The 10,105-nt window shown below is 42.3% G+C and overlaps 1 protein-coding gene across 2 annotated transcripts in view; it reads left to right on the top strand.

Moving 5' to 3' along the window:
* Positions 1-270: 270 nt before the first annotated feature.
* Positions 271-10,105, top strand: part of PPP6C (protein phosphatase 6, catalytic subunit) — a 44,563-nt gene continuing 34,728 nt past the window's right edge. For both annotated transcript variants that reach the window (XM_006834762.1, XM_006834761.1), the window contains exon 1: positions 271-569. In XM_006834762.1, the coding sequence (XP_006834825.1) occupies positions 495-569 (75 nt within the window). In that variant the 5' untranslated portion in view covers positions 271-494. The remainder of the gene's footprint in view (positions 570-10,105) is intronic.

Raw genomic sequence — 10,105 nt, 5'->3', positions numbered from 1 at the left:
GATGTAAGCTGCTTATCACAAAGGTACTCAGTTTTTAACTAGAGATGTTCTAGTAAGATAGAGAGGAAAGTGTTTAGAAAGGTCGGAATAATAAACCAGGAGATTACTAAAGGGGCTTACTTCGTCGTTTTTCATCGGAAAATCCTCGCCAAGTCCCCAGAAGTGAAAAGTCTGGAGAGAGGGAAGGTAAAGAAATGAGCCTAAACTACAAATCCCACCATTCCTTGCCACAAACAACTACGGATCCTGGACGGTTTCGCTGGCCGGACCAAGCGCTCTCTAGGGACCTGCAGCCTAGCTTCAACCAGAGAGGGCGTGAGTCTTGCTGAGGCAGCGGGAGGAATCGGGTCAAACTTTAACATCGATGCGCAGTCGCCTCCTTCACAGCCGGACGTGACGTAGAATAGTTCCGGCTTCGGCCTCTGCCGCTGCCGCCGCTAGTACAGCCGCTGTCGCCGCCGCTGCCGCTGCCTTAGCGGCTTGTTATTTCTAAAATGGCGCCCCTAGACCTGGACAAGTATGTAGAAATAGCGCGACTGTGCAAGTACCTTCCGGAGAACGACCTGAAGGTGAGCCCGTCTAGGGCGGGAGCTCTTCTTGCGGGGCTCGCCCCTTCCGGCTGTGGGGTCCTGCCGGCCCGCCCTTCCTCCCCCCGCTGTACCCCCGCCGGGTCTCCCGTCCGGTAGCTGTGGAGGGCCCAGTGCGGTGCTAAGCTACCTGGTCCGACCTGGAGGCACACGAAAAACCCGGGAGCCTGGGTCCCTAGAATGCCGTCCTGGTTCCCTCAAGCCGGAATCCCGAAGGAAGTCGCGGCCCCTGTCCCGGAGTCGCCCCTTCTGGTCTTAAGGATGCCTCAGGACTCCGAGCCCTAACAGTGTTGGTTAGAAGAGTATTTCCCCCACAACCTCCACCCCCGAGTCCTAACTGAGCCCCAGGTGGCAGTGCTCACGGGATGGGGTCATCGCTACTAGAGGTGACAGGAGCTCGGGGTGGTTGGCATTTGACAGGAGACACTGCCTGCGTCCCGGAACGTAGCCCTTATGTGTTTAGGTTACTGAAGAATCAGAAGGCGATCGGCCAGTTCGGTTTGTTAGTGATGTGAGAGAACGTCAAGTTGTTCTTTACAATTGCTGTTTAGGAATGTTGGTTTTGTTTTACTTGTAAATTACGTTTATGAGTATGTTATCGAGCTAATTTAACACATTCCCTTAGCTGAGATAGTTGTTAAGTGATGTCAAGTGGGTTCCGACTCATAGCGACCACGTATAGGGTTTCCGAGGCTGTAAATCTTTGCAGGAGCTAAAAGCGTCATCTTTCTCCTGCAGAATGGCTGATGGGCTTGAACTGCCACCTCAAACCATGTGGTTCTCAGTCCAGTGGTTATCCTACAGTCACCGCGTTCCCAGCTGAAAGAGCTGAAGTGTCCCCAAGTAGGCTCTTACTCATAGTGACTTTGCTTAGGGTTTCCAAGGATCGGCTGGTGGGTTTGAACAGGTAGCAGTCCAGCACTTATCCAACAAAGCCAAGTCAAGACTCTAGAGTTGAGGTAGTAGGACCTCAGTAAATACAAATATTTTCTGTCCTTTAATTGTTCCTTCACAACCTCATTTCCCGCCCCTCCTTTTTTCCTTTTCTCTCCATCTTTTATTTTTTCAGAGAGAGAGAAAGACACCTTTGTAGGATACACATACTTGTATTGTACAGTCTTTAGAGTTTGTCTCAAATTTCCTTAAAGGAGCTCTGGTAGCGTAGTGGTTACGAATCGGGCTGCGAACCTTAAGGTCAGCGGTTCGAAACTACCAGCTGCTCCGCGGGAGAAAGATGAGGCTTTCTACTCCCGTAAAGATTTACACCCTCGGAAACCCTGTACAGGGTCACTATGGGTCGGACCCGACTCGATGGCACTTAACAACAACAACAACAACAACAAAGTGGATATGGGAGCAATGGTGAATCCATATGGTAAGCGCTGGACTGCGAACCACTAAGTCCGTGGTTCAAACCAGATGAGGCTTTCTGCTCCTGCGGAGATGTAAAGCCTCTGAAACCCTGTACAGTGCCGTTATGATCAGAACCGACTCAACAGCACTAACAACCCAGTGGGTATGTTGGAGGGAGTTTTGTTCATAGGGGAAAATACTAGATGGAAGATGCTGAGTGCATCCATATCTTCTCTGTGCTTTTTCCCCCAGCCTTTTTTTTTTTTTTTTAAGTGTTTATTGTGAATTGAGTGATAATGTACATGGGAGAGCATCCGTTCACAATCTCGTTTTAACTCGAGACTTCTTGGTTTTCTAAAGGAGGTGAGTTGTTCCTTGTATGGTCCAGCCCTAGTATGAGTAATGCATTTGTCAGTAAAGGAGTGAATATAAGGGTACAGGAATACACATAGGTCTTTGGTATACTGCTTTTTTGAAAACGGTATGTGCTTGCTAAAATCAGTGCTTCCGTGTCTGGAAGTGTTTACCAGCTAGTGCTAATACAGGTTTTCTTTGTTCAGTATACTTTGATCTGTTAATGGTAAGTGGATAAATTATTGATCATTTGAATCCTTTTTATTCTTTAAGCTATGAGCTTAAAGTATTTACCTTTGTCTTTAAATTATTTCTATATAGGGAGAGATTACAGCATTTTTCTCTTTGTTTTCACCCTTGATACAGGAAATTGATGTTAACATAATATTACCCAGCAAGAATGTGAAATGTTGAAGGCCACTTGTGTTGTTAGGAATGTAACTGCATTGTTGTTGTTATGTGTCGTGGAGTCGGTTCCAACTCATAGTGACCCTGTACAGGGTTTCCGAGGCTGTAAATCTTTACTGGAGCAGAAAGCCTCATCTTTCTTCCTCGGAGCAGCTAGTAGTATCCAACTGCTGACCTTGGGGTTCACAGCCTGATTCATAACCACTACTTGCATGTTAATATATATGATAGTAGAAGCATTATTATTATTATTTTTTTTGCCTTTTTAAATGTTGTCAAGTGTTTTAGAGTTGGTTCTGACCCATAACAACCCTGTATAGGGTTTCTGAGGAGCTACTAGTGAGCTCAAACTGCCAACCTTGCAGTTCAGACTGACTGTGCAGTCCAGTGCATTAACCCACAGCACCATACCAGGACTCCTTTTTTAATAGGTTCATTTAATTTAAAAGAGAACAAGGTAATCATTAGTAGTGATGTAGTTTTCATGCTCATCAGAATCCTTTAGGAATTAGTGTTATGGCTTCTTTCAGCTATATGCTTTTTAAGAAAACAAGACTACAGCCAACATTGGGATCCAAATCATGGGAAACAAACTATACCTTGGTAATTGTTAAGTGTCGTCAAATCGATTCTGACCCATAGCAACCCTGTATAGGGTTTGCAAGGAGCATCTAGTGAGCTTTAACTGTCAACCTTGCAGACCAAACTGAATTTGCAGTTCAGTGCCTGAACCCATAGCAGGACTCCGTACTTTGGTAGTGGCATTGTTAATTCCATAGGTGAAGCTGATTATTGCATATGAATGAATTAATGCAGAATTTTCTTTTTATTAACCATTTGTGAGCTGTTAGCTTTGTGTTTACTAGAAGTAAATGTTACTTTTTATGAAAATGTGGCTTAATATTGACTTGAAATAAGACACTGAATGATATGAAAGATAATCAGTTGGATTCCTGGGTCTTAGTTTGGTAAACATTAGGTTTCCTTCTCACTTAAGGAAATCGTAATCCATTTCATTAAAAAAAATTGTTTGATTTTGTTTTCTTTTAGAACAGTGTGACTGTACTTACCTTACATCTGTTGCTTAATATACTTTTAAAAATTTTGTATCTTTGGAGCAAATACTGAGGAAAATGAAAATTATGTAGAGGTGCGCTCCTTCTTTGTCTTGGAAATGTTTCTATCAGCTCAATTTACTTGTGTTGTTCATCTCTGGTGTATTTAAGGAAATTTGTTTTTGTTTCCTGGGGCATGAAGTGCAAACTAAAATTAGTCAGGCCAAGAAAGTATTCCAGGAGCACCTTAAATTTTAAAGCCAAAATAAAAGGTTCTGTCACAGGAGGGAAATAAGGTATTGGGGCCACTTCATTGAAGCATAAGCACTGGGCTGCTAACCAAAAGGTCGGCCTTTCAAACCCGCTAGCTGCACCTTAGAAACCCTGTACCAGGGTAGCTGTGAGTCAAAACCAGTTCAACAGCACTTAGCAGCAGTAACAACAATGATCTTAATGGAAAATACTTGTTTTTGTAGAAAAGAAAAATGGCAGAAATTTACCCGTGTTTTAAATTGACTAGAAATTGGTAGTACTCGAGCAAATAGTAAATGCATAGGATGTTCTAGATCTAGTCAAGATTTTTCTTTAGCTCAAAATTGAACGTGGTCACAATCACTAGTACTGGATCGAACCTACCTGTTTTGAAGAAATAATAGATGTAGTATGTAAAATTGAGTGGACCTAAGTGTAACCTAACTTACAAATAGCTCATGTCGTTCTCATCCACAAGAAAGATTTTAAGAAAAGATCTTACAAGACGCAGATGCCATATTTGGACAAGTGGGAGAATGAATAGTAAAAGACAGGCTTACTGAATACTTAAAGTTTTGTGGTTTTGAGGTAAGGGGTTCTGTAACTTGGAAATTGTCCAATCTCTTGGATAGTTCTTAAAGGTGATGTAAGTTAAGCATTAGGTTACTACTAACTGAAAGGTTGGCAGTTTGAACCCACCCAACTGCTCCCTTGGAGAAAGACCTGGAAATGTGCTCCTTTGAAGCTGGTTGTTGTTATGTGGTGGTGGTTATGTGCCATGGAGTCGGTTCTGACTCATAGTGACCCTGTACAGGGTTTCCGAGGCTATAAGTCTTTACGGGAGCAGAAAGCCTCATCTTTCTCCCGCGAAACAGCTGGTAGTTTCAAACTGTTGACCCTGAGGTTCTTAGCCTGATTCGTAACCACTGTGCTACCAGAGCTCCTTCCAGATAAGTTTACACATCTGTAAATCAGTGTAAACCAGTGATATTATATATCTCAAAGGATGTGAAGATTAAATGAGATAGTGTTGTTATGTACTGTTGAATATGTAATGAGACATGTAGAACCTGTATAGGATTTCCAAGGAATGACTGGTGGATTTGAACTGCTGACATTGCAGTTAGCAGTCCAGTACTTACCCACAGCACCACACCCAGACTTTTTTTCCACCCCCTTCATTACAATGTCCTATATCCTTTTTGGAGTCCTGGTGTAGCACATTCTTAATGTGCTGGATTGCAGAGTCGGTTTGAACAGCAAGGTTGGCAGTTCAAGCTCACCAGTCATTCCTTGGGAACCCCACACAGGGTCGCTATGGGTCAGAATTGACTCGACCAGCACTTAATAACAACATTGCCTTTTTAGTGTGACTAATAGCATGCCTTGGAGTCCTGGTGTGGCGCTGTGGGTTAATGTGCCAGACTGCAAGGTCAGTGGTTCAAGCTTACCAGCTGCTCCTCAGAAACCCTATGCAGGGTCGCTATGGGTAAGATCCGACTCTATGGCAATTAACAACAACAACAATAGCATGCCTTTGGGGTCATCTACTAAAATACCGGTGTTATGTGGGTTAATGCGCTGGACTACAAGGTCTATTTGAATTGTAAGGTTGGCAGTTCAAGCTTACCGCTTACCAGTGCTCCTTAGAAGCCTTATATAAGGTCTCTATAAGTTGGAACCAACTTCAGAGCACTTAACAACAACCACTAACTACATCACCTGGAGTCCTGATGTGGCATTGTAAGATAAGCACTGGACTGCAAGGTTGGTTTTAATTGTAAGGTTGGTGGTTCAAACTCATTAGCTGCTCTTCTGAAATCCTGAGTAGGAACTGACTTGGGAGCACCTAACAACAATAACTGCATCATCTTTCTTCTTACCTTCCTATTCCTATCAAAGCACTTAGTATCGTCTTCTGAAACATGCCCAGGACTTTCGTGCTTTTACTTAGTCTGTTTCTTTCACCTACATCATTGCTATGTAAAGTGCCATTGAATTGGTTCAGACTCACAGTGACCCTGTATTGGATTTCTGAGGAGCGGCTGATGGGTTTGAACCGAAGCACTGTTGAATTTAAGAATATCCTATGCACTTACTATTTGCTCTAGTACTAACAATTTCTACATAATTTAGATTGACCTTGTGGTCTTGTGCTTATCCCTATACATAGCACACATATTAACATATTTTCTACTCAATAATGTTATGAAGTACATACTATTACTTACCCTATTTTATAGGCAAGTAACTAAAGCACAGAGAAGTCATACAGCTAGTAAGTAAAGTTGTTGGAATTCAAACCTAGACAGTCTCGCTATAACCATCCATATTCATGTCCATATATATGTATGCTTCCTCTGTAGAATACCCTGTGTGCCTACTAGGACCCTCCCTTTCAAGTTCAACTCAGATGACACTTCCTCCATTCAAGGCTTCTGGATTTCACAGCCAAAATTGTTACTTCTTGTTTTGTTGTTGTTAGGTACCATCAAAAATTGTTTCTAAAGCTTAGACTTTACATCAGGTCAGCACTGTACTGCGAACCACAAGATTGGCAGTTCAAATCCATCAGCAGCTTCATGCAAACTCTGTGTAGACTTACTATGAGTCGGAATCTGCTCGACGACATTTAACAGCAACAGATTTAGTCTTTAGACCACCTTCATGCTCATGTTTTCATTTATGTGATCCTTGTTATAGAAAAGATATCAGAGCGAAATATTGGTGAGATTTGAGTTTTCTACAATGACCCAGCAGAATGTATATCTAAATTTTATTTGCTGATTTAAAATTACTATTATTTCTTTTTTGCAGTGGTATTACTTTGCTTTGTAACATTTTTATCGTTCCATTTTACTGCTTAGAATGCTGTCCCTTATGGTAGCAAATGTGATTGTTTACATCATTTTTTTAAATGTTTTATTGTGATAGTTTACATGGGAGAACATTAGTTTTACATTCATCCTATCGTATATCGTTTCATTGCCATGGTTACAATCCCCTTCATGCATCATCAACTAACAGAAGAGTATACCCTGCAAGCCTGCCTTCCCCCCACCCCCACCCCAACACACAGCCACTCTCCCTCTCTGGGTCTAATCTTCTCTGCCTCCATCTCTGGTGTCACTGCTTCTCTGGGTAGGGTCTCCACTCTTCTCCCTTGATGGTCCCAGGGACCTCTGCTCCTAGACTGCAGAGTTAATCACTCCCCTCCTTGCTAAAAAAAAAATCTACCTTTACATTTCCAACCCTCACAATCAGTCCTTATAACAATTATTCACTATTGTATCACAAGAGATCTATTCGCATTTCCTTTGATTAGCCCTGTCTAGACAGATTGGATACTAAGTGGAGATTCTGTCTTCCTCCATGCCCTCTGGATCTAGGTTCCCTCTTGAAAGCTTGTAAGCCAGTCACTTCTTGCCTTTGTAGCCCCCCCCCCCCCCCCACACACACACTTTGGCTAACCAATTTCCAAGTTGCCCATCCCTGCCTGTTCTGTGTGCAGGGAGTGGGAATGATCCTTGCTGTAAAGATTTGTTCCCTCTTTTGAGCTACTGCATCCATAGGTGTAGGTCAAGTTCATCAACTTGTATCATATGACTCTTTTTTCCCTCTTTTTTCTTTTAGTTGAGCTCTGATCATCCAGTCATTGAAGCGAGGTCAAATGGGTATTATCTGCAAGTGTGGTGTTCTTGTACATATGCCCTCTCTTCTTATCAGCTGGACGCTTCACTCTTCACTCTAGTCCTCTGTCGCTGTGTCGCTGACTCTGGGCCCAAGAGTCCCCAGGTCTTGCCACACTGCTGCCAACCAGGTGTCCACCCTGGTTCACAGGAGTCTATTGAACATTGTAGGGCTTAGTTCACAGCTTCATTGCTGTTTTTCCCTCACTTCCCCTTATTGGTGACAAACGTGGTCACCAATCAGAGAATGTATTCCCATTGAGTCTTAGTCTTGGAAAGGGGTTTGCTCTGAGGGGACCCGACCACTTGCCTTGATGTCTCCTGGGCGAGCAACTTGTTTGTTCTTGTAGTAATCAGTTGGTCTGCCTATATTGGGGTTTTTTTGCCTATATTGTTTTGTATTTTTCCTGTTAATCTTTCTTTTCAGAAGTATCTTCTGTTCTTCTAGCCACCCCAGGCTGGTCTGCTTGTCCTTTCCAGTGGAAATTTCCCACCTCTGAAGATTCTGGATGCTGTTCAGGATTCCACCTATAGTTTTATGTAATGCAGAGGCTCTGCAGGGAACTTCCTTCACTGGGCACGTTGTAGCCCCATTTTAGGTATTCCAATCAGTTATAAGCAGAAGACAGATTTACACGCTTTTTATGGTGATATTTCTGGCTATTCCTTTCTCTCCCCCTCCAGTGTCTATTTTATAATAGTATGCAAGGGAAACCAAGATTCAAAAGACAGCCAAGCATCTTAACATTATTTCACCCCTTTTCCCCATTTCAAACATGTCTCAATCCATGTATCCCAGAGCCCTGTTGTTCCAAAGTTGTGCATACATTATTCTTTACTCTGTCCCACTTACCCCATGCAAACCTGCCTAATTGTTTAAACCATCTACTTTATTCTTCCATTCCCCTCCCCCTTTTTGTATATTGCCCCCCTCCCTAGTACCCAAACTATTCTGTGTCTATTCCCTGCCCTGTGCTCCACCTTCCCCTCCCTCCCCTCACCCCACCCCCCATATCCCTGTTACCCCTTTAATATGGGTTCTTTTTCTTAGTCTTTTACAGTAGTGATCCTATGCAGTATTTCTTGTGACTGACTAATTTCACTCAACATAATGTCCTCAAGGTTCATCCATGTTTTGCGGTGGCTTGCAGCTTCCCTTGTTATTCTTCAAGGTAGCATAATATTCCATTGTGTGTATGTACCACAGTTTGTTTATCCATTCTTCAGTTGATGGGCACTTTGACTGTCTCCATCTTTTTGCTCTTGTAAATAGTGCTGCTATGAACATTGGTGTGCATATATCTACTTGTGTTATGGCTTGTATTTCTTGTGGGTAAATACCAAGTAGAGGAATTGCTGGATTGTCTACATCATTTGATAATATATTTCTTGAGTGCCAGGTCATATTCTTCACAGACTTAGAACTGGTTGGTTATGTGCCGTGGAATCAGTTCCTACTCACAGTACCCTGCATAGGGTTTCTGACACTGTAAATGTTTATGGGAGCAGAAAGCTTCATCTTTCTCCTGTGAAACAGCTGGTAGTTTTGAACTGCTGACCTTGAGGTTAGGAGCCCGACTCGTAACCACAATGCTTGTAACCACTATGTTGTTGTTCCATGCCGTTGAATCGGTTCCAACTCATAGTGACCCTGTGTACAAAGGAATGAAACACTGCCCAGTTCTGTGTCATTATCACAATTGTTGTTATGTTTGAGTCTATTCTTGCATCTACTAGTTTGTTTCCTGAGGGTCTTCCTCGTTTTCACTGACTTCTACCAAGCATGATTTCCTTTCCAGGGTCTAATTTCTCCTGATAACAAATCAAAAGTCTGTGAGACAAAGTCTTGCCATCCTCACTTCTAAGGAGCATTCTGACTGTACTTCTTTCAGGACACATTTGTTTGTTCTTCTGGCAGTCCATGTATCACACTAATCCTTGCTAACACTATAATTCAAAGGCATAATTTTTTTTTTTTTTGTCTTTTTGATTTTTCAATTTTTGCATTCATACGAGTTGATTGAAAATACCATAGCTTGGGTCATCTTTGCTTTTTAACACCTTAAAGAGGTCTTTTGCAGCACATTTTCCTAATGCAGTACGTCACTTGATTTCTTGACTACTGCTTCCATGGGTGTTGATTGTGGATCCAAGTAAAATGAAATCCTTGACAATTTCAGTATTTTCTGTGTTTATCATGATGTTGATTATTGGTCCAGTTGTGAAGATTTTTTTTGTGTGTGTGTATGTTGAGTTATAATGCACAGTAGTAAACAGTCAAGGTTTGTTGAATGAAATTTGCATTATAGCAAATGTTTCTTTAAATAAACTTATATAATTTAATTGTTGTTGTTGTTAAGTGCCGTCGAGTCGGTTCCGACCCATAGCGACCCTGTACAGGGTTTCC

This window comes from Chrysochloris asiatica, unplaced genomic scaffold (genome assembly GCF_000296735.1).
Source record: "Chrysochloris asiatica unplaced genomic scaffold, ChrAsi1.0 scaffold00014, whole genome shotgun sequence".
NCBI lineage: Eukaryota > Metazoa > Chordata > Mammalia > Afrosoricida > Chrysochloridae > Chrysochloris > Chrysochloris asiatica.
The sequence above is the reverse complement of the archived record's forward strand: the minus strand, read 5'-3'. Positions and strand labels throughout refer to the sequence as shown.